Genomic DNA, 26,142 nt, shown 5'->3' with positions numbered 1-26,142 from the left:
AGAAATGAAAGGGAATAAAGGGAAATTACTTCATTAGACAGCTACTCCCCCCCCCCCCCTTTCTTTTTCCTTTTCATTCTTCTAATCAAAACCTATTATTCTTGAGCCGGCCGGCAGAAGTAAGCCATTGTCTCTTGCTTCATCTTCGTTTTAATAATACTAATACTCTTCTAATTGAGAATATTATGACCAAATTAGATTAGATTGATTGTTGTTTCATTGATCTCTACCTAACTTTTAAGCAATTTGTTTATTAAGTCCAATGTTTGGCGCCTCAAAAAGAAAAACAAAGAAATGTGACAAAATGGACAAGTTCAATTCAAACCACCCTTGTGGCCTTTGCTTGTTGAAGTCAAAATCAGAAGCTGTTCATTTTTGTGGATTATCACAATAGCAAATTAAATTAATATCGCTTTCCTCATACAATACAAATCGATGTGATATACAATAAGCTCGTTACATATCATAGTCTAATGATAACATATAAAATAAACCAACTTAACTAAAATTTTTCTTCCGTCCATTGAAAATGAAACTTCATTCAATAAACAAAATTAGTCATAGTTTATCAAATCCAAGACGGAACAAAATAAGATCATAATTAAATAACAGGTCTAGAAATTATAAAACTAGAGAAATGATCAAAACTATACATATCATAGGCTTGAAAATTCAACGAAACGAGCACAATTCCTTGAAAAACCTCTTGGCAAACTCAGCAATAATTAAGTTACGATACAATATCGTGTTTCCAAGTACAGATTCACTTTTTAAGAATTCTCCGCAGAAAAACTCTAAACAAGACGCGACATCAAACTCATTAAATTTGCAACCAATTCAAATCACCTCTTCCACTAAAAATGACCCCAAACAAACAAGCTCCAAGAAAATCTCATGTTCTTCTTTTTGGTACCCTCTTATTAGAAACAATCCTATTCGAAACACTGTCAGGCACTAAATATAGGTACCTCTCCTAACGTGGATTCGAACCTTAGTTCACCATATTATAGGAGACTAATTGTTTTTGTTAGACCCAACTCCAGTTGGTAAAATCTCAAATTGGTGTCAGAAAATGAAGAGTGTTGGAGATTTGGGAGGCTGATGTTGAGCAATAAAGTGTTTGTACCGTAAAGCAGAGTCTTGTGGTTCTATTGAGAGTGCCATATATAATGCACATGATAAAGCCCAAACCTCACACTGCATCCATATTTCCACTCAAAGTTGTCCAACAATGACCATACAAAATACCCTCTCACATCTGCTCCTTTCCTGATCATTTATTAATTTCACAGTTTTACTTTCAAAACTATAATTAGCAGAAAAGAAAAAAAAATTTAATGATAATTCGATCATATATAATAAATAGAGTCGTTCATAATTGGATGTGCAATTGTAATAATACCTTATGGCTGTGGCCAAGGAATTCAAGTAACTACTTAAGTAGTTCACTCTTTGGACATCATGGATTATGTCTCTTGTGGTTGGCCTCGGATCTTCTATCTCTCCATAGCCTACAACGCATTAAGAAAAGAAACCATATAAATATGATTATGAACAAATATATAATGTTTATAATTTTATCACTAGATATGACATTTTGGCTCAGATGATCTAAATTTATAAGATGAAGAGTTAAAGGGTTCACCCAATCATATTTGTTCTTAAACTATTCTTTCAGGAACACTGCATGTCCTAAACTATTAAGCATGACAATGTTCCTATTAAACATTTTAAAATGTAGCATGTAGTCGCTGTCGTTAATAAATGTTAACTTTTTTTTTTGGGTGAACTAATAAATGTTAACTACATTTTGTAATATACATGGGGTATTTCACAAAAAGGTTAGACTACGAGGGGGGAAAAGGAGATTTGAAATTACCTTGAGTGCTTCTGAAAATAATCAAATACAACCGAAGAGAGATAATATCGTAAAAATATTGAGATACATAGATTATTTTTTTTGCCAATTAAAAAATAACTGAATATTGATTGGTGAGATTATAATTAATATAAAAATTGATTTTAGTTGTACTCACCATTTTCTGTAATGAACATTGGTAGATTATTATACCTCTCCTTTATATATATAATCATCTTTTCCATTCCTTGAGGATGAACATACAGCCAATCAACTGCAGTCTGCATAATTTACATATATTAATCATAATTACTTTGATTTGCAAAGGTGTTAATCAGGACAAGACATGCATATTATTTATTATTATATATTACTAATTTTTTTAATGAAAATATAATATTTGAGAACAAGGCAGGCCTGTGCACCAATTTGTTTCTTGAAAAATATCAATATATATGTATAGATATGCATTCCAGAAATTAGTTTATTTATTCTAAATTTAGACTCTATTATACTTGGACTTAAATCCATTCTTCATTATTTTGTTATTATTTTCCATATGGTTCTTCCTATCCTTATTCTCCCTATCCATCTAAGTCGTGACATCTTATCTTATTTCAGTTATTTGTGATTGTATTGGTAGTTTTAGTTATGAAAAACATCTTTGCGAAAACAATATAAAAACAATCATATTTCCCTCGGGCATTTGATGAATGTATAAATAAAGCATTAATTAAGCTTATTTATGAAAAAATAAAAATATTTTTGAATTGATGGAATGATTGTTCAATTATTTCTATAGAGTAAATTTCTTACAGTGTTAAAAAATAAGAAAACTATTCAACACTTTATAATAAATATTGGAATTAAATACTATAAATAATGCACGGTTTTCATGAATTTTAAAGGCTGAAAATGTATACTGTATATATTACTAATAGGCATTATTAGTCCTAATGGAAGGGATTTTGGTTGTTTGAACACAAGATCTCAAATTTGAACGTGTGAATGTAGAAAACTCTTTTGAGAGAGTTATACCTAATTAAACTTGACAATTCCTAAATATGATTCTATCAAGTAGTCATACAAAAAATACATCACATATTATTCAGAGTCTCATACCTGATCTCCGAGGAAGATTCCATTCCTCTGATGAGCATAAAGGGCAAAACCCTCAGTTTTGGAAGCTCCTAAACCGGGTTCACACTCAGAAAAGATGCAATCTTTTGCATAATAACTTGTGTAATGATTGACCCCAATGAAATCTATTCCATTATTCTTGAGTTTTTCCAATTCATACTTTGAAAATTCTGGGAGGTCATGCCCTAAAATTTCCTTCATTTCTGATGGATACTTCCCCCATATAATTGGGTCCAAGAACCTTCATTATCATATATTATATTAAACAATTTCTCCATAAATTTATGTTTAATAAAATTAAATGGTAGCTTTCATATTTACCAGTTGAAGTAAAATGACTGAGCTCTCTCAGCTGCTAACTTGTCTTCTGATGAGTTTGCTAAAGGGCTCAAACCATATTGCATTGATCACATTTAATTAGAGGCACTACGTACATATTTTAAATTTCTTTCAGTCTTTAATATAAAATTTAGATAATTAATTTGCATATATTAAAAAAATTATTTAAATTTGTTATTTATAACAAATAGTTTTTCTAGAATACCTTTTTTAATTATGTGCATTGTAACTATTCTAAACAGAAACCCTCTTATCATGTGCAATCAATAGAGATATTTTTAGAAAAAAATTACAAAATTTGAAAAACAAAATAAATTGGAGTATTATATTTAGAATCAAATTGTGAATATTTCATTTGATTTTTATATTTAAGAGCGGAGGTAGTAACATGAATCATTCACAAATGACATTGAAAATTAGGGTACCTGGTATTTGGTTCTGTAGAGGTGGACAGCAGAAGCATGGGATAAGATAAGGTTGTGGGCAGCAACAAAAGGGTCCTTCTCAGAATTGCCATGGCTGCAATTTCCGAAAGAAGCAGAGCAACTGGAAGGAGGCCAAATCCCTCTTCTATACCCATTAATCACTGCTACATTAGGCTCGTTTAAGGTAACCCACTTCTTCACTCTGTCCCCAAACTTCTTAAAGCATATTTCTGCATAGTACTTGAAATCCTGCCTGATCAAAACATCCTTAATCTTCATTAATTTCATCATTCTTCATTCATCATAATATTCTAAGTATTGTATGGTAAAATTATCAGAAAGTTTGGCTCACTGAATTTAGGGACTCAGCCATGCGTTATATCTGTCTTCAAGTTCCTGAGGTATGTCAAAGCGTGCTAATGTCACGAACGGCTTTATTCCTGAATACATAAAATGAAACCTAACATGTAATTTTTTTAGGGTGGGTCCACAGTCCGATCTTGTGGGTTTGTTTATTGACAAATAGGACTCCTAATGTGAAAAGTGAATTGAGATAAATCATAAAAATTAGGTGATTGACCTTTCCTAAGAATGGCATTAATGAGGAAATTATAATATTCAAGTCCTTGTTTGTTCACCTTGCCAAATCTTCCCTCTGTTAGGAAAAGAAAAAGAGTCCTTTAAAAATTTTATTGGTGAGAATGACCTGATAAATTTTTATACCCAGAAAGTATTATGTTGCAAATTTTGTACACAAGTACTACCAGTATTTTGATTTAAGTATTTTTCCACAATAAAATTTTTAAAGGTAATTGATAGTTAGTTAAGTTCCACTTTAATTCCTGTTATAAGACACCTCTAACCATCACTTCACGAGAACCAAAGAAAGATGGACGAGTCACTAAATCTGTTTGAAAATTTAAAAAAAAAATCAAATTTACCCTGATTTAAAATAATGATCTTGAAAGGCTAAAAGAAGAATTGCATCAAACTTTAAGTATGAGTTCAGGTTAAAAAAAACTTTAAATATGAGTAATCTTAAAAACCCCTTTTTTTTTCCTTGATGTTATCATCATCTGGATCCTATTACTAAATACTATCTCAGGTCTTTAATATAAGAGCTAATTGACTAATTTGAGTAGATTAAGAAAGTTTGTTGAGTTAGTTATTTGTAATAATGAGGTATTCTCTTTTTTAAAATACCTTTGCTAATCATGTGTTAGTTAAAATTACCGTTTGATTGAACATCTAACATGCGTAACTATTATAGAGACTATTTTGAAAAAAATAAAATAAATGAGAAACAAAGTAGATTGAGATCTTATATTTAAAATTAAATTAAAAGTCAACTAGTTTTTATATTAAATACCAGAAATAACATGTGAATAACCAACTAATCCAGTTCAGGATTTATAGCTGAGAATGCTTTATATGGGAGTTGGAGGTTGAAAGTTAGATAATGAGAAAAGGAAAAACTTACTGGGTAAAATTCTGGCCCAAGATATAGAAAAGCGATAACTGTTTACTCCAATATACTCCATAAGATCCACATCTTCCTGTGTTTTCCGCCGCCAAATCAAATAAGTAACAAACTGAGATTGGCAATTTCTCTTCATGATTTTTCTTTCGGGCCAAAGCCTGTGTGAATAATATAAGCATAATTGAAAAACATTATTTATTGCAAGACCGTTTAAAAATTGTTTGAAACTCCCCCCCCCCCTAAATACCCTTATAGTGTAAGGATGTCTAACCTTAACTAAATTTATTAATTCTATGAAATGGTTTAAGACTTTAAAAAACGGGTTTTTGGCTATTAAGCTTAGAATAAGTTCACATACGCTTTTTTTATTTTTAATATTTTTTATTGAAGATAATTGATCAGATATGATTAACATCAAATATGATTTATTATTTATCAATGAAATGTTAAAAGCCAAATAGAAAGAATTAAATCAACTATGATACTGTGTGTGTTTATATATATGTCTTATTAATGGCAAAATATATGTACGTGTCTGTCTTATTATGCAGTATATATCTTCCTAGTCTATAAATGGTTATATTAATAATTTAGTTTACTTGTAGTTTATAAATTAAATAAGATAACAAAAAGGTGAAAAATAATTAATGTGTGAGGGGTATGATTATTAGTTAGAAGTGAATTATTTGTGGGGCACTTTAATTAATCATCAAGAGGCGACACGAAAATACAGATGGGGGAAGGAAATGATATGACAAAAAGAGAAATTGACCAGTGGGGTTGCCCATTTGTCCATTCAGTCCTTCCTAGGGGTGTTTGGATATAACCAAACCATGGTTTGGAGAATAGATTCTGGGAAGAATAGATTTTTTGAAGAATAGATTTTGTGAAAAAGTGATTCTGAGAAGTGAGAGTGTTTGGATAGTTGTTACCAGAAGCACTTTTTACATGTACAAATTACTAAAAAAGGCATAAGTTAATATGATAATTACAGAAAAAATATATTTTATGATATATTTTAATTTGAAGGAATAAAATTGTTAATAATATATTTTTTATTAACATAATTAATAATACATAAGATAATATAATTAATAAATAATTAATATGTATATATTTATAAGATATAAGATTAAATATATTTATAAAAAAAATATGTTTATAAAAAAAACAACAAGATACATACCTTATAGGCTCTCACACTCTCCTTTTTTTTTTTCCAAAAGCAAAAAATTTTTGCTTTTCCCAAAACTATGGTTTTGGAGCCAAAACCATGGTTCTGGTTTTTTTAAGGGTGTTTGGGTGATTTTTTCCCAAACCATGGTTTGGTTTGGATTATCACCCAAACACTCCCTTAATCACTTTACGAATCATGAGTAGCTTTTGTATTCCATGTAATTTCATTCCAATGATTAAAATGTAATTTTAATGGTTCACATTTTTTACATAGGCTTATTCATTATATCATTTTTCTATATTACAAACATTTTATTATTTTTATACTTTGAAAAGAACAAGATAATTAAGCACTGTGTTCAATCATGTTTGTATTTACTATAATTGGTATGATTAATTTCTATCATGAAACGATTTGAATTTCCTCAGCTCCTTGAAGTATATTTTAGGAGTTGACAATGAACATGCACTTGTTTTTATTTTCCTGTTATATATACTTAGGGCTTGTTTGGGATTATGATTGGGATTTTCAAAAGCACTTATTTACATAATTGGACATAAAACTCTTATCACATACTTATCTTGAATTTTATAAATCACGATTGAAACGTTACTTTTAAAGGATTGTAACACCATTCCAAACAAGCCCTCAGTAATATGTTTGGTATATAGAGAAGTTCTTGGAGGGTAAGAAAGAGAACAGGAGGGAAAATGTTTTTACTGCACGTGGTAATTGAAAAAAAATGAAAAATGGTTTTTTTTAAGAAAAAGAAATTCTTATGCTTATAGGTGAGAAATTTCCATTCTCATTTCTTTCGCATGTTCATGTTATGCCAAACAGACAGTGAAATATTTTGAAATCTAATATACTAAGTGTATATTTTTTTATTTATAAGCCGCTTTCAATATGTTTCACCGGAGCTAAGAGAAATATTAAGCTTCATTAACTCTACCTTAAAATTTGACAACTTTTCAATTTTATCCCTATTTAATATGTATACTTTTAAAGAAAATAACAATCTAGATGATAATAAATGAAGAGTAAAATAGTATATTCATGCTAAATATTTAATGATATGACTTGTAAATTTAAAAAAAAAAAAACTTCTGTATGTCATATAAATAAAACTATAGGAGTCACTAACACTTAGAAGTAGTTGATATTACCAAAAAGAGAAACTAAACTTAATAGAGTTTTCATACCAAAAAGAGAAAGAGAAAGCTGATAGAAGATATTGATACCTGATAACGATGATATTCATCAACAGCAATATCTCCATTAGTTCCATCCATTATGTTACCTGAAAAGGACAACAATATAATATAATATAGCTCTCTACTTCATTAGTTTCTAATTAGGTTTCTGGAGGTGGACCATCAAAGCCATCATCATACTGAGAAGTTCATCATTAAAGAAACAGAAAACCTGGTCTATGAGTGAAAACATCCCAGTTACTCAGTCCCTTCCCATCACCCAAGAAAGCTCCTTCAACCTGCAAACCGAGACACGCACAAGTATATATGATGATGATCAAACCCCTTGATTTCCATTCATATATATGTTATGTTTAAATTGTAATATATGAAGAACTGGGAAAAACAAAATAGAAAATGAACCTGTTAAGAGGAAGATGCAGTTCCGAAGAGAAAATTACCGGGAAAAGTAGGAGACGATTCTGAATTCTGGTTCATGGAGAGAACATTAGTCGCAGTATAAGCTGCCATGAAAATTGACAACCATAAGCTTAAGGTGAAGAGATGAGAATTTTGAAGCAGACATGATACTGCAAACTCCATTCTTAGTGATCTTATGATTCTGTCTTTCTCTGTGTGGGTGTGTGTGTGTTGCGCATATATACACTTCTGAGTTCGTCATGAGTGAGAAGTGAAGAATATTAGTGATTATTATAAACTGATAAGGGCGAGACTAATTACTGTCATAACTCAAAATTTGACATGTAACCGTCAATTCTTAAGGGCTGTCCAATTGACTTTGGAGTTTTGAGACAAAGTTTAATTAATTTGAATTTAGGCGAATAAGGAGGGAAAAAGTTGGACATTATTTATCATTTAAACTAGTTTAATTTCTGCATACATTAAAGGGTTTCCCAAATAAATCACACTATCTACAATTATGACTTCTTGTACATTTTAAAATCAATTGAATTGAACAGGTCTCAGCTTCCTATATACTACCTTCGGTCCTTAATATAAGACCTCGTTTGACTTTTATTTTGATCCTAATTATAAGACCCCAATCCATTTTGTCTCTCATATTTATGTATTTTCTTTCAAGACAGTCCTTCTAATAATGATAATTCTAGCCAGTACACTTGATTAGCAAGGATACTTTAGAAAAGACAACACTTATTTATTACAGATAACTAATTTAACTTATTTTCTTAATCTCCTCAAATTATTCAACTAGCTCTTATAATTAGGACTAGAGATAGTATTTGATATGAATATTACTGATAATTATATTGCTATATCAGTGATACTAATAATCTAAAATATTACTCTGGGTCCTCATTATACTTTTAATTAACTGGCCCCATGGTTTTTAAAATAGGATTTTGATTTCATAGTTGAATTTTAACTAGTAGTGAACTAAATAATGATGGAGTGAAAAACCCAATCAGATTGGCCACAGGCATAACAACAGGGAGCTAAAATAATATAGACTGGAAAAGTCTATCATTTATTGCAAAAGGATTTGATTTTGCATTGTTAGGAATAAATCAAATCTGATACGCAATCTGGAAAGTTTTGGAAGATGGACAAGCAAAGCTAGTTTGATTGCAACATTTTTGGAAACTGGCAATCGACTTGTCAAGAATCCTACAATCATTGAGAAGGAAGTTGACCTTTCTCAATATTCATGGTGGAATCTGGAAGGACACGAGCTCAAGACTCTTATAGAGAAACTAAAGGTGCGTGCGGATAAAGAACCCATAGTGCAACAAAAAGGAAAGGAAAATTACCCGTTGGTAATTGAAGGCGTTGGAATCATCTGAACTTGGCTTTTCATGAGGTTATAATTATTTGGGATATACGGTATAGAATTAGAAATCAAAAGGAGAGTTTTAATCTCACTGTCGATATAAGTATCTCTGTAAATACTATCTGAGCCTTGTGGCATGTCTCGACTCTAGTGAGTGCATGGGCTTAAGATACCGACGAAAAAAAAAGCAAAGTTTTAACTTTATGGATCCCACATGTCAAGTGAGATCCACTACGCCTCTATGTTTCTTTCACTAAATTAAAGTACGAAAGAATCGAGCCTAGATATGAGTTGATGACCTAAAAATAATAGTTAGCAGAAAGTTACTCCTTCGGTTCTTAATATAAGACCTAATTAGGGAGTTGATGTTGGTCTTATATATAAGACATATTTCATATATTTATTAATTTTTTTTTAAACTAACCTTATTGATATGCTAGCAACAATAATCAAGTAGGGGGAGGAAGAGAGGGAATTGAGAAATATGCTTAGAATATTTTAGAAAAAACATATCATATTACTTAATTTGACTAATTAATTAATTTAACTACTATCATTAATTTATACAATTAATTAATTATGTTTTATATTAAGGACTGAAAGAGTAATATAAAAATAATATGAATTGTGCTCACTTGACTAGTGATCCTAAGTATGAGCTCTATGTACTGTGTATACAATTGTATTAAATCAAGGAATAAAAAACCGGACCAGAAAACTGGTTGAGATAGTTAGTTAAGGGTTACTGGTTGAACCAGGGTTGGACCGGGGTCAAACCGGTCATATTAAAATAATACAATTTTATTCAAAATATTAAAATAAAATGAAATTCATAAATAATATCACTCTCAAAAAATAAAAGATGTTATAAAATTTGACAGGACTTTCATCTTATTTTATTAATTATGTAATTATATAATATGTATTCATATATAATAATATAAGTCTTTGAAAAACGAAACACATAAGAGAAACATTTATGATGATAAGTCTCCAAAGTCCCCCATCTTTTCAACTTCCTTCCAAGGCACACAGCTCCCTTCATTCGTCTCTTTCTTTCCTTTTTGTAAATTGAGTTGTCTTTTCTTCTTCCACCCCCTCTCTCTCTTTGTGAACGCTTCTTCCGTCTCTTTCCTTTTTTTTTTTTTTTTTCTTTTTCAAATTCATTTGTCTCTTTGTTCTTCCACCTCTCTCGCTCTCTGAAGATTTCTACAGCTTTCGTAGGGAGTAGTTTTTCCTTCTTCTTCTCCTTCTTCTTCCTCTTCCGTATTTCAAAAAGCAAAAACAGGCTCTGCTCTCTGGTTCCAAAAAATAATCGCAAGCTCCTCTCCTCCCTACCTCTCCCTCTCAGCCATTGTCCTCCTTTCTCCTTCTTGCCTTCATTCCTTCTTCCTTCAGATTTGGCTGGTACTGCTCTCCTTCTTTTAGTCTTATTCTTCCTCCTCTCCTACCTTTCTTTTTCTGTTAATTTTTCATTTTTACATCAGATTTTTTTCTTGAGCAATTTTTTTAAAGTGACCTGAACAACTCAATGCAATCGACGGTTTTCCCGGTTTGATGCCGGTTTACACTGGTTCATTTCGGTTTACTCCGGTTTAATCTCCCACTAGTTTTGTTGATGAACTAGACCAGACCATTGGTCGGCTCACCGGTTTCCGATCTAAACCGACCAGTCCCATCCAATTTTTCGTTCATTGTATTAAATACTCGTTAGGAGAATTTTATCACCCTGGTAATTTTTTTTCCCTTCTTGACCTGGATTAGTTGAAGTTGAATGTGACTTTTCAGTTTGAAATAACATCTAGCGAAAGAAAGAGAGCCTAGTGGACGTCGCCTAACATGTGAAGAGAATGGAGTCTAGCCATGAGTTGATAATATAAAGATGGTGGGAATTATGCTTACCCGAACCTTGGTCACCGGTTTGAACTCTACATATGCGATTGTGTTAAATACTATAAGAAAAATTTTACCATCCTTGTGATTCTATTCATCTTGACCAGGATTAGTTGGAGTTTAATATGATTTTTCACTTTGAAAAAAAAAAAAAGAGTTGTACAGAAATTAGATGTGTGAGGAAAGAAAATGGAAGCATGGAAGCCACACATTCAAAGAAAATGATTTGAATGAAGAAAATCGATCAAGTTTTTGAAGTGCAAAAGATTGAATCTCTCCAACGGCTCACCAGCTAGCTCATTGAAGGACATATAGGCCAGTTAGTTTCCTTGAAGACATAGGCCATAACGATACATAGCATCCCAATCTAAGCGGCCCAATTACTATTTATATTTTTTCCTGTTATAAAAAATTTAGGTGAATTAAGTCCCATAATTTATCAGGATCAGAATATGCCTTTAAATTCAGAAAATGCTTAAAAAAGTACTTACAAACCTTATGGGTTATGAACCAATATTTACCAACTGAATCAACTCTTATTTACATTTACCATTTATATTTCATTGCTTGGCAAGACACATTTCTTTTGGTACAAAAGAGGGCAGAGCCCAATTACAAGAAACTAGATAGACTGGTACCAGCTCCCAAACTCTCCTTCTGCACAAGTACCGCAAGGTTCCCTGGACAAACTTCATACAAAGATGTCTCTGCAATTCCTTTCTTCGCCAACGCATCTGCAACCGTGTTACAATCTCTAGAAATATGCACTAACTTGACTTCCCTTGGCAAAACACATTTTGAAATTGCGCAAACACGGATTCATCCCCCTTTAAATGTTACATATTCGGCCTCACTTGCTTTGATCCAATAACTGAATTGACATTTGAACACCACATTGTCTGGTTTCCAGCAGAATGACCTGACTCAGCATAACATAGTCAAATAGTATTGGGCTAACGGAGTTGTTGGGTTGGATGAATATCATGAGCTCATCTGCATTTGTTATGCTTTGGGCCACGGCTGCCGAACAAAACACATTCTTTAACTCTATTACAGTTATCATTATTTATTGCCTTTAATTCGAAAGGTCAAAAAATTGCAGGGATTTTGTCATTCATGAACTTTCAAGCCTCAAAATGTCTGAAACATCATTGTTATTCCATTCAAGTACATCTCGCTCAGCCTTTAGATTGCAGAAAGAAGGAAGAAAAAGGAAGGAAGACTATCTACAGTGGCAACCAGACTCAAAGCGTGATTATAAATTCTAACTATCGCCTCCCAAGATTAGTAAAATTGGCATAAAAGTCCCATTGACCGCAATAATTCTTCTTCTTCAACTTCAATTGTGATCATTGACACTTCGAGCTTAAACCACTCTCTTCATCTCCTGTGTCACATGCCAGCTTCAGTTTACTGCTTAGCCTGCTCAGAATCATATTAAAAATGTTAGTCATATCCCAAACATATGTAATAACTTTTCTGTAGAGGTTCTGTCATCAAATTGTGTTATTAATTGAGGTGTTCTTGCACATCCCATTATGACTTCGTTTGCTTTTAGGAGTTACATTATAGTTACTCTGTTTTTCCCCAGTCGAGAGATATGAACAAGCGTTTACATCATATTTGCAGGGTACAAAGAATCAAAATCAGCTTTCGGGGAAGCGACAAATCACCTGTGAATAGAGGAAGGTGCCCAGAATTGCAACGGCAGCCCCAAGGGCGTTGACAGGTTGAACTGGAGTGTGGAAGATAAGGATGGAAGAGACAATCACGGAGATTCTCTTCATTGTGTTCCCAACACTGAATGTCAAGGGAGATATTTGATCAAGAGACATGTAAGACACTTGATTGTACAAGTGGTAGAAGACACTCTGGGCAACCACCCACCTGTAAAATTTCGAACCAGAATCCATTTGTTATGTTGCATAGAAGAAGAAAACTGATAACTAGAATGAAATTCTACCAATTGCAAGTGATTAAGTTAGAGAAAACAAACAATGATCAGATAGTCACATTGTTTTGCTTACCAAACGAAATTGGGACCAATCTGAGACACAGCCGTTTGCCAGCCAGCAGCCCAAACTTTGGGACCTTCCACAGCAATGGCAAAAGGTGTGAGAATCAATAGAGACATCATTGAAAGGCAAGCATAGTAGTTCATTCCGCTAACTGACATCCCCTTCATTCCCTTCTTTGAGAATATGTTCCGGAACACAAATGCCAAATTTGATACCATAGCGCCCATAAAACCTGAAACACAGAGTTTTGTACTTAGAGCATGGAAACAAATGGGATCAGAATCACAAGCTCAACATCATATTGGAACATGTAATGAGCCGGGAATTGTCTTTGTGGACAAGTAACTTGCTTACCAGTCATGTTGAAGTTAAGTTCAGTGACTGCAGCAAGTGCACAACCACCAATAATTGGAATCAGAGACATGTAAACTGGCAAAGGGAATGCCTCTCCAAGCAAGAGCCTTGAGACCAAGACACTGAAAGCTGGCTCTCCACTCTTGATGATATGGGTGAATGAAACTGCAACTTTTGACATACTCACAGTTGCTGCAACATGCCCAATTGTGTGGGCCACAGCCACCTGCATAATCAACTTTCTCGGTGAGTCCTAAACCATAATCCTTCACATCAACCCACTTTTTGATGGCTATGAACACAGAAAGTGACTCTGATGAGGCCTCATTTTTTCTGAGGTTAGACTTCAAAAAGGGTAAGGACAAAACTTTGCAAGGTCTTAAAGCTATTGCTATCAGGTTATTTTAATGTTAGCAGTAATATGTGGATCTCACAAAATTTAATTTTGACATAACTGCATGAATGGTCATGATTAACTCAGTTTGATTTCTACCAATTATTTTTCCAAACTCATAAGCTTAAAGCTATTAGAGACAGTCCATAATAGGCTTATTATAACCTCTTAATTATTATTAATTCTAGATCACATACTTGTAGCATTATTGATTGCGTGTCAATCAAGAAATCTGGGGAAAAAAGGGATTGACTTACCGGAAGCAGGGCCTTCCAAAAATTCAAATCAACTTTGGGCGCCTCCGCAATCCTTGTGGTCCATGAGATCAACATCATAAGAGAACCAGCGGCCAGAGACAGAGTGGAAGTAAGCCATGGGTAAGGAAACGCGTTGAGAACCTTCTTATTGTAAATATTGAACACAACATTCAAAGCCCACCAAGTGGCGAAGTACAAGCCAATCTTGAGCTTCTGAGTAGCCTCCATCTGAGCCTGTTCATCAGGCAGTTCGATGTTAATCTCAATGGGTCGCGACCTCTCTGCCTCATAGGCTTGGCATTCTGTAACCCTCCTTCTGGGATTTGCCAGAAATGTGAAGCTCTTAGTCGATGAAATGTAAAGGGGTTTTTGGGAAGAGATGGAGAGTTCAGTTTCTGGGTTTTGCTGGGCATTCTGAATAACAGGTAGTGTGTAAAGATGAGGCCTTGGAACAGAAAGCTTTCTGCTTGTTGAGAAAGCAGAGCAGCTCAGTGAAGGTGTCGTGTACTTGATTGAAGAGATCATTATGAATGCTTCGAATTAGCTTAAGCGAAATGCGAATGAAGTAAATCTGCAGTTAACAGGAGAAAAGCTCAATGGGTATCTGAGAATCGATAAGATTTATGTTCTGGGTTGGGATCTCTTGTTTGCTTGATGGGGTTGCTTTGGAAGTATCACAATGTGGAAAGTTCAAAACTTTTAGCAATGTGGGTGAGGTAAAAGAGGTTTTGAGCTTTGGAAAGATTGGATGGCGAGAAAATCGAAGAGCAAGTGGAGGAGGAAAGAAGGAAGAGAAAGAAGAAAATATATTTTTCTGCAGAGGAAGGGGTTCAGCAGAGGTTTATATAGGGAGGAGGAAGAGAGACGGCATGTGGGACTCACATGGTTGGTAACAACTAATAGTTAATTGAAATTTACTAGATTTTTGTTGTTTAAAAAATTAATACTCCGTTGATTTTTAATATAAAATCTGTTTAACTAATTTGATTAAATTAGAAAAATTAAATAAGTTACTTAATTATAAAAATTATGACATGTTTTTTCTAAAACATCATAATCATCTTCTTGAATATCATCTCTTCCTCTTCTACTTGATTATGGTTGAAGGAGATCTATAAGGGTAATTTCAAAAAAATTGATAAATATGAAAAATAAGTTTTATATCTGGAACTAAAATTAACTCAATAATTAGGTTCTAAATTAAGAACAGAAAGAGTATTACATATTTTTATTAATTAAGTTCTTAAAACAGTTAAACTATCACACATGGGGAATGCAAATTACCAGTTTTAAAAAAAAAATCATACTTTATACTTTTGTTAAATGATTTCTAAATATAAAAGAAATTTCATATGTAATTTCATGTGTTTATTAAATTAATATAACAATTAATAATAATATTGGACTTTTATAATAAGTTTATTCTTTTAAAAATACATGCTAAATCTTTGTCCTTTCCGGAGGATCGTAAGGCAATTTGTATTTCTTAATTGCTATAGTCAACAAATACCTTGCGGGCCGACTTTGAACTTTCCACGCGGAGATAATTCTTCAAAGTCCGCATTATTTTCATGTGTAAATTAACCTTCAATGGCCCCCATACACACACACAAAAAATAATTATAACAGGACGAAATCGTATATATTTCTCTGGAAGAAAGTGACATGAGATCATACGAGTCAATTTGAATCGTCCAGTTAGTCTATGGAGCAATTGCTTCATGAACATTGTGAGTGTAACGTCAACGATTCAAATTGAGTTCTGCGTACTCCTCTGGTCCTATTTATAGAGCAGGAAGAGAAGATATTTTTTGATCCTATTTATAGGATAGTAAGAGAAATTTTTTATATGGATGTATAATTTTAGCCCTCATTTATTATTGTGTTAATTTTGTTTACGTGAGATATAATGAATATTAAATAAAGATGAAGTTAGAAAGTTATTAAATTTTAAATGAGAGTTAATGAAGTGTAAGGTTTTTTTTTAATCTATGTGAAACATACTGAAAATGCTTTATAAATAGGACTATAGGAGTATATTGTAAATTCTATGAACAAATCTCAAGGTAGGCAAGCTAGCGTGGCGCCACCGGTTGTGTAGTAGAGGAGTCGTGACGGTTGGATGATCATAGGAGACAGAGTGTCCCGCCATGGTGTGGCGGAGAAAAGGGTGGCGGAGTCTCTGGTTGGTTTCATCAGAATCCAAACTAATGATTGATGATGGTTAATAAATGAAGCGAGCAAGCCAAGCCAATTAGCGAAGCATGATGGTGACTTACGATATGTGAGGTACAGATGAGTTTTAATTCACTTAAACATCCTTTTTTTTTTTTATGTTGGTTTTGATTTTCCAGCCAAATGGTTTTTCTTTCATGTTTGTTTATTTGGTGGTGCCTAGTGGCATTATTTATTTATTTTTTCCCCTCTCAAGTTGTCATGGGATGAGAATTATATGAACGGATGAAAGTTGAAAATTACCAAAAAGCAAAGTGAAGAACCAATGCTTTTGGGATAGAGGAGGGGGACGCATGAATTAATAATTAGTTTTTGTCAACCTCAATGTGAGTAAAATTTAGATTCTAATATTTACATTTGAAGCACTCAAATGATGGAACTTCAACGATTCAAATTGAGTTCTGTGTATATTGTAAATTCTACAAGCAAATCTACTCTTAACCATTGCATCCCCAAGTGTTCAAGAATTTCTTAGCTATGCTAGTATTAAAATGAATTTGAACCCTTTTCTACATTTTAATTTCTAGTTTTATTGCTTGAATTTCTAGGCCCAACTAAAATGAAAAATATTAATATCTCATGTGCTTAATATAAAATTTACTTTAATGGATTAAACTATAAATTAGATTTTATATTAAAAATCAGAGGATAAAAGTAATAATAAACAATAGTGTCCAAAACCAAATAATTGGAACCTAAAATTTTATGAGTTAATATGTAAATTTATCTTTGAAGTTTCCATTCAGCAGCGCTAAACATCCGAAAGGTTTTTTTTAGATATAAATTTGCCTCAAAAATTTAAACTCTCAATAGTTTTGTCTATTACTGTTAAAATATTTACATTGACTATTAAAATCATGACATTAATTGTTAACATTTTTAGCTCAACTTTGTTATAATTTTAAATTTTCGAAACAAATTTGCACCTAAAAAAATTGCAAGTGTTTAACGCTTGTAAGTGAAAACCTTCAAAATAAATTTATATGTTAACCCAAATTTTATTTTCATCTCGTCAGTACTGACCTAACACAGTCATTTTCTAAACTACAATCAAATAAATATACAAGATGTGTGATTGGATAGTTTTGAATTAGATGGGTAGATACGACCAACCTCAAATTATTAGCCGGGCTGAAACGGTGATCTCTCGGTTACTAAAGAGCATTTAGGGCATGTTATTTTATTTAAATTTCATGATTTTGTTTTCCAACTTTTATTCTTGATTTTAATACACTCCATCATTTTTCATTATATTTTTAGAAAAATCGATGAAAACATTTTGTTTGAAAATTTTACTAGTCAGAAAAACTTGAATTTAAGCACTAATACTTTTTATGTATAAAATCTTACAAAGTATCAGTATTTTTTGTGTATAAAAACATATCCGATTTTTAAATAAATACTTTTCAACAGCTTCTTTTTATCAGTTATATTAAAAAAAACACTATGATAGACCTCGTAAATTTTTTTTGAATGGAAACTGATTGCAACTTCAAAAGAAATAAGCCACCAAAATCAAAAGAAAACGAAACATATCACCGAACTCCTTCATCAAAGACCGCCTCTTTATTAAGGAGAGGTAGAATACAAAAATTACCTATTAAACTATGAGACATTTTGCCCAAGTAGTCTGCCTTAGTTTTGTTTTCTCTAGGGATATGGTTGAATACCACTTCCTCGTCCCTATAAATAACTCTTAATTTTCCATGCTTTTGATATTTTATATGAATATTGATTTTCTTATCACATTATTCAAGTTATCTTGTTTTTATTTTATTGATCTGATTGATTCTCTTAAGGCTTAAAGTACCATATAACATATAATATCATGTTATATTGGAAATAGAAGATTAATAGTTTTTTTTAACAAGAATGTTATTGTTTTAAATGAGATTTGGGCCACAATATTATCTGAAATATAAGTTGACTTTGGTCATAAAACACTATACTTCCAAGAAAAATTCACTATCAGATTCAACAGCCCTTCAATATTTTCTTCATTTTATTTTTTTCTTTTCAATCAATCACATTAAAAAAATTATTACGATTGACCTCATACATTTTCTCAAAATTCAAGATAAACTTGTTTGTGCTCCTCTGTCCCTTTTTTTTTTTTTTAAATAAAAACACTTCCAACATGTTTTATTGAAAAAAAATTTAAACATAATTATTTATGCTTTAAAATTTAATAAATTTCTAACTAGGTCCTTATTTAATATATACATATATACACACTTTTGAGGAAAATAATAATACACAATACTCTTCTGATCCTATTTATAAGTTATTTCCAATATGTTTCATACATAATAGGAAAAAACTTTAAACTTCAATAATTTTGCACAACTTTTCTTTAAAAAAAAAATTGCACAAATTTATAATTTTATTCCTATTTAATGTATATTATTTTCAATGAAAAAAGTCAACATAATAAAAAATAAATAGTAAAGTTGTACATTCATATGGAAAATTTTTTTTCCACCACATAAATAGGACCAGAATAAAACAAAGGATAAAATATAATTATGCATACATCATTCATATAAAAATTTAATGATGTTATTTATAAGTAGCATGAAAAAAAATACTATTTTACCTTATAAATAAGACCAAAGTATATTATTAACAATGGCGTTATGCTTTTTTTTTTTTTCAAAAATGGAATGCGAAATAATGACACTTTTAGAAGAATTATACATCTTATTCGAGGTCAGATACTGCTTTAATCAGACCTGATAATATTAAACACAATAAATTAATCAGTGAGGAAAAAATGAGCAAAATTGTGAAAAGAGAAGAAAATTAGCAATGAGTGTCACATTTTGAATTTTGGGCCTAGAAATACCAGAATTACCCTGAAATGGGTAGACTACCAAATCCCTTTTGGCAAAGATTCTAGAGGTTCCCTAGAGGAATAGAGGGATTTCTAAGGATTAAATCACAAAGAGAAAGTTTTCTCAAACTAAGAAAAGAGGAAATTAGAGACTTAGAAAAAGTCTCGGGGCCTAAGAATGAGAAATAGAGATAAATGTAGGCCAAAAGGAGGCCTCAATGAGGTGAATTTTGAGGTTAAGCCAAATTAGAAGCAAAATCGTAATTTTGTAAAGTTTTAGACTGGTAAGGGTAAAAATAGAAATTATGCTCGAAAATCCCAGAAAAATCCACGAAAATAGAAAATGGTAGGTTAAGGCCTGAATAGCTAAGAAAAATTTCAGAAAAATAGAAATAAAGTTCAGAGGCCTGTATGAGGCTACAAATGATGAAAATGCCCTTAGAAGGAATTTGTGGAATTCCTAGAGTTTTGACTGATTTTGAATATTACTGAAAATGAATTATTTAAAGTAGAGGGAGGCCTCATATAATTGGAAGAAAATGGGGAGAAATACTTGAGGAATTATCACAAGTTTTAAAAATAATTCCGTTCCCAGAAAGTGAAGAGATTGGCTTTAATGGAATTTAAAGCCTATTTACATACTATTCGAGGAAAGTCAAAGTCAAATGTTTAGAGGTTGACTTTTGACTTAATAAAAATTAAAGGAATTCCATGTGATAAATAAATAGTATTGGTATCCGGAGATAGATTTTCAGAGTTGTGGACCAGTAAAAAGAATTCGGTCAAGATTATTCCAAAATAAATATTTTTAATTATTTTAATGGAAAAGCAAGGGAAGAGCATCACTTTCTCTTTATACATGTTATATGATGCCATGTGGATTTATTTGAGGTGAGAAAATAGTGACAGAATATGTCCCAGTGGTCCCAGGTAAGTCAGGACCCGAAAAAATGCCCTATATGATGCAGAATGGCAAGATAGGTGAAGGAATGCTTAAGGGTTGCATTTTGCACGAATTTTATATTAATTTATTTCCCATTTTAATGCCAAAATGATGAAGGAATATGGAGGAGACAAGTGTATGGTTAGATGAAAAAAAAAAAAAAAAGGTATCACGTGTACGGCTGGATATAAGACACGTGTATGATCGAATGCAAGACACGTATACGATTAGATTAAAAGCATGTGGATTGATGATGTAAGTATGATGTCATCAATATTATGTAAGCATGATGTCATGGGATACTTGTCATCATAAGATTAAAAGAGAAAATAGACAGTCCAGATCAAGCTATATATTTTTAAGATCAACGGCCCAGATTCAGTCTTATTTTCTATAAATATCCCCTCCCCTCCCTCATTTTCGTCCTAACCTTATGGAAACCTTGGAGAAGCTTTGGCAAAATGGTTTCAAGAGAGAGAAAGAGGAGGGACAAAGAAAGGCTAAGTGGTCTCATGGAAGATCAAGGTCTAAAACAAGGTATGTTCGTGGTTTTTGATGTAGTTTTCACTACTCTTGTTGTTGTTGAGTTTGGTTATGGATTTTAATGGTTTTTGGAAGCTTGAAACTCTAGGGGGACATGCTACACGAAATTCTTAAGAATAAGAAAAGATGAAATTGATGTTAGAATAATGTTTAAAGGCTTGAAAGGAACAAAAATCAAGTGGTTTTATATTGAAATTGGTTGACTTTCATGACTATGTAACTTGAGTTATATTTCGGTCAATGCTAGTTCATGGAGAAGGAGTTTGATTTTAATTATTTTGAGCTTAGAAATATATTCTACATGCAAAATTGTGTGGGAATAGCATGTGGAATTAATTTTAGAAAGGTTAGAAATCAAGCTCAAAAGTTAGAAGCTAATATAACTCAAACAAAGCAAAGTATTGATGTTGTTGATTACCATGGTTCTAATGAATGAATGAAAATGACGTGTTGGTGCATTTAGAGCCATTAGACATTAAGGAAAAGGAATGGCAAAGGTTGAGGAAGCAACCTTAATGGTTGGAAGCAAAAAGGAGCAAGTTGAAGAACAAAAGAAAACTTATGATACAAGGTAGTGAACTTACCTTTCTTGTGTGCTTGATGTGTATGTGTGTATATGCTATGAATGCCATGATGTGACTAAGCTATGCTGCTGAATTATAATTGCTATGTTTAGTTAAGCATGCATTGGCATTATGTTATGTGAATATGAATGAACTGGCTTACTTTCCATGGCACTTCACCATGCATAAATGATAAAGTTATGTGCACAGAAGCATGTTATGCACTTGCATGCATAAATAGTAATGTTTGCTACTGAGATTTTTTCGAATCTCACCCTCTCTTAACCAACCATACTAGATGCAAGAGGATGGGAGAAGAAACCAAGAAGTAGAGCAAGAAAGAGAAGAAAAGAATCTAAGAAATGTATTATATTACGTTGTACACTGTATATACCAATGTATGTTGTAAAGGTGCCATTGATGGTATGTGATGATAAATGATGATGTTGGCTTGTGTAATTAGTTATGATAATGTATGGGATTGATTTATGTATGAATGGAATGGTATTACGTATGGAAAGTTCTAATCATGAACTGTTAGTGTAAGTCAGGGGATAAGCTATCCCTAATTAAGCAACAAAATAGTAATAGACTAGAAGTATGGCAACTGACTGACTCTGCCCATGAAATCTGGTATGATTAAAGTAGACATCCTGAGCTTTAAAACAAGTGGTAGAATACTTAAAACAGATGTGTGTGTTAAGAGTTATGATTACTCAAAGTTGGACTAAAAATATAAAATTTATCAGTAAAAAGTAACCCGAAAACTAATCACATAGTTCAATCTACGAGTTTGTTTTATGAATCACTTGAATTATAACGCTTTTAAATATGTAATCTGAGAGGTTGGGTTAAGGGTATAATGTTTCAATGAGCATCAAAGTTTAGGAGCAAGTTGGGAGGTGATAGAAGGAGAGCAACATTGGAGGGAGGTGGGCAACGCAAGCGACATGTGTGATGAGGTGGGCTTTTTGGTGATATTTGAGATTTTTTTATGAACGTCTTTTAAGCAGCAGCGTTCTTTTACCTTGTCGTTTCATGCTAATTAGATTCCAACGCCTTTAAGGCAGCTGCAGCCTGCAGGGGAATTTGCGGTGAAGAATGCCCAACTGCTGCAGGTTGAGGCTCAATTATTTTTGTACCACTTGCAATCATTCAAGCCCCCACCATTCTCCTGGACCCCACTATCAAATCAAAGATACATGTGAGGTTGGGAATGGAGCGTAGATTTTTTTCGAAGATGCGGCAGTATGTAATGACGGCTGGCATGGAAGGCGGCAAGTGAAGGGGCAGTGTGCGGGACCCACGCCTGCGAATGACGGAAGTGACCCAATTCACAAGAGGTTAAGAGGAAGCTTGTCCCCTCCAGCAAGATTGGAGACATTCGCGTGCAGGAATTTTGCTGTTTTTATTTTCATTCCTATTTTTGAGTTTAATTTATGGCCGTTGAATAATATTATTCTATAGTCCTAATTATAAGATTTTATTTATAAATTATAAATAAAATCTTATATTTAAGACCAGAGATAGTAACTAATGAGAAAAAATTTAGATCAAGTTTGTTATATTATTATGTCACGTTATCCAATCACACATGATTATGTTTTTCTTATATAAATTTATGATTAAATACTATTAAATATTAATATTTTAAAAATAGAATACATTATCATGGGTATTATGCAAATTGGGCTTTAGACATTTATGTTTTATTTTTAAAATTTTCATGCTAGCCCTCAAATCAATCAATTAGTTTTCAAAAACTAGTTGAAAACAAGCTTCTTTGCGGCTCCAGTTGAATCTCCCAAAGGGCCCTCCGCCGACGGTCACTTCGAGAATTCAGGTGTCATTGGTGGTTGGGACAATTGTAATCAGGTTTTTTAAAAAATTATAATTATCAAAAAATCTTAATAACAACTTAAGTATTGTATAATCACAAGTCTCATAGTTAAAAAAATAATAATTTCTAACCTGTTATTGAGACTTGTTGACAGTTTTTTTTTCCTATTGAATTTCATTGTAATTCTCTCTTAGCTATTTGTGTATAGGTATGACATTACTATCACACACCACAAAAAAAAACATAACTCAAGAAGCTACTGATATTTTTGGCTGTAGGATTGGCTTAACATGCTTCAGTGTTTGTTTGAATTTTTTTTTTTGCCAAGATAATTGAGTTTGATAGAACTCACCAAGACCGGGACATATTACCAAACTCAAAAAGTACTCACAGAAATACTTATAGATCGCTTTTTAAAAATACCCTCACATCAACAATAGAATTTGAACTCATGATGGTATAGGTTATGAACCATTTTTTTTTTATCATCCGGACTAATTTTTATTGGTTGCTTGTTTGAATGAGTTGTCGAGAATTAATTTCACGGTTGATGGGCAAAAAATCAGGGTTTAGTAAGCAAAATTTGGCTTGCGCTTGGAGGGTTTGTTGGTCCTGGACTAGCTTGGAGTAAAATGCTCTCTTTTTTCTTCCTTTTAATATTGTACTATAAACAAATATTCCCAATCCCTCCTACACCTCAACCCTCTCTCTAACTCACATTTGGTGGATCAAGTTTAAGGTAAGGTCTATGGGCTATTTCGACTAACTTAGTGGGTTTCTTGCTTAAACAGTTATATATGGATACGAAATTCGTGAAAGATTTTGGCTTGAGCTTGTGCCTCACTAGTGTTTTCATGCTGTATATGAGTAGTGATTGTTTGGTTTTCACAAGACTTCTGAGCTGTCTTGGCTTGACCTAATGTATTCTCGGTGTTAAAGTTTGGAAATTCAGCATTTTTGGCTTTTATGAAGGAACTTGCTTGTGCTTTTAGAGCCGTGGGTGCTTCATTTGACTATTACGAACTCACAAATTAAACTTTTAGTTAGTGTAAAATCATTCTTTTTATATTACACACATGGTCCATTTTGGATTTCGAACTTTGAACTTGGCTACACCCTAAAATTATTATCTTGCTCCAATCTTTCAATCATCATCATCAGATGTGTTAGTCATACTCTTTTGGTCAAATAAATAAGGTCATGTTCCTGATGATTTCCTACTGTGTGTATTATATATTGTGAGTTAAATACTTGGATAGAGATGTCTCTAGTTAAGAAGCCTTATACTTCATCATGGTGTTTACATGGTTCATGGAATCATATTTTGAAGATCAATTCTTATCTCTTGAGATCTTTTACTTTGGCATGTCTCATATTATATATATATATATGCTCTTTCATGAACAACCTCTTATTCTTCTTCCTATCATCAACAATGTCTTTTACTGACAAGACTCCTATGTGCATCATTCAATGGCATTGCTTCTGATATTCATTCATGACCACTTTTAGTCCTTTTTTCCTTCTACTTCTTCATGATATTTCCTTGTTTTCAGGGGCTATGTATGCATGTGGGTTTGGTGATTTTATTTTTCTTAAATTTTCTTAAAATTACATTGACATTGATTTTATTTTAAAATTATATATGAATCTTATGTAAAACGGAAAATAGTCACATTCTAGTTGAATTTAAAAATCTTATCTAAAATATCTTTCATTACTCAAATACGTATTTTATAAGTACGTAGAATGTCTCCTTATTTTTTCCATGGAGAGCATCTCAATAAAAATTAAACTAAGAACATATTTTTAATAAAAAAGGTATAAATATCAACAAAATTAAAAAAATTGTATGATTGACTTAAAATGCAAGAATCATGGTATAAAAAAGAATTAGTGGATTGGAAGCCTTTGAATCCCATATAAATATCAACAAAGATTTTTGTCCGATTATCAAAAGACAAAAGGCTGGCGGGCATGCCTAATTGCATATGAGAGCTAGTTTGATATTTAATTTGGTCTTAAATATAAGACCTCAATCCACTTTGTTTTTCATATTTACTTATTTTTTTAAAATAATTTTTGTAGTAGTTACACATGTTAAAAATTCTATCAAATGATATTTTTAACTAATACACATATTAGCAAGAATATTTTATGAAAGACAATACTTATTTATTATAAATAACTAACCTAACTAATTTTTTTAATTTTCTTAAATGAGTCAATTGGGTCTTATATTAAGAACCAGAGGTAGTATGTCCGTTTGCTTGTAAAAATATTTACAATCCTTTTATATGTTGGTTATTTTATTGATTGAAAAGCTATTACTCACCTATACAGATAATATTTAACATATTTGGATTTAGTATTATGATTCATGTTTTTATGCATTTATATTATGTTGAAAATGCGTTGATGAAGAGATATATAGAAGCAGAAAAACCTCTCTAAAAGCTACCTAATACATTAAGTACAAGGATTAACTAGTTACCCACTAGATAGAAGCAAAATCAAATTGAAAACAAAGTGGTTAATGCATAGGGATATGATTGACGCGTTAACTGGAAACTAATGTTTGAAAAATATTCTAAAGCGTTTCCAAACTATGTGAAAGTGAAACATGGTTTAACATGATTTATATAGATTTCCAAATTCAAAGCTCTCTGATACTCATTTGCATATGATACTAAAAGCCAAGAATAATTAAACTCTAAAGTCCTAAATTATGAAAAACAAATGAAACCTCATTCTTGTCTTTTAGAAAGCTGACGAACGGAAGACGGGTATGGTCATCTGTGAAAATAAGGAACCACTCATTTTTTGTACTGTTGGCAACACGAGATT

At 32.1% G+C, this 26,142-nt stretch overlaps 1 protein-coding gene, 1 long non-coding RNA gene and 1 pseudogene across 2 annotated transcripts; 1 reads left to right on the top strand and 2 right to left on the bottom strand.

Moving 5' to 3' along the window:
• Positions 1-1,132: 1,132 nt before the first annotated feature.
• Positions 1,133-8,110, bottom strand: LOC114722156 (beta-glucosidase 46-like; annotated as a pseudogene).
• A 4,327-nt stretch (positions 8,111-12,437) lies between these two features.
• Positions 12,438-15,069, bottom strand: LOC114722167 (glucose-6-phosphate/phosphate translocator 2, chloroplastic). The gene is made up of 5 exons (XM_028908126.1): positions 14,339-15,069; positions 13,688-13,913; positions 13,343-13,565; positions 12,989-13,202; positions 12,438-12,737 (listed from the first exon to the last, which is right to left on the bottom strand). Exons 1-5 carry the CDS (start codon positions 14,861-14,863, stop codon positions 12,726-12,728), a joined length of 1,200 nt encoding a protein of 399 aa, XP_028763959.1. The 5' UTR covers positions 14,864-15,069; the 3' UTR covers positions 12,438-12,725.
• LOC114722177 (uncharacterized) lies at positions 12,744-23,689 on the top strand. Its single transcript, XR_003738136.1, has 3 exons — positions 12,744-12,990; positions 18,027-18,031; positions 23,680-23,689. It is a non-coding gene; the product is annotated as an uncharacterized LOC114722177 (long non-coding RNA).
• Positions 23,690-26,142: the final 2,453 nt, after the last annotated feature.

This window comes from Neltuma alba, unplaced genomic scaffold (genome assembly GCF_004799145.2).
Source record: "Neltuma alba isolate B1F8T4 unplaced genomic scaffold, ASM479914v2 tig00002325_pilon, whole genome shotgun sequence".
Lineage (NCBI taxonomy): Eukaryota > Viridiplantae > Streptophyta > Magnoliopsida > Fabales > Fabaceae > Neltuma > Neltuma alba.
Note: the sequence above shows the minus strand (reverse complement) of the source record. Positions and strands in the feature narration are given on the sequence as shown.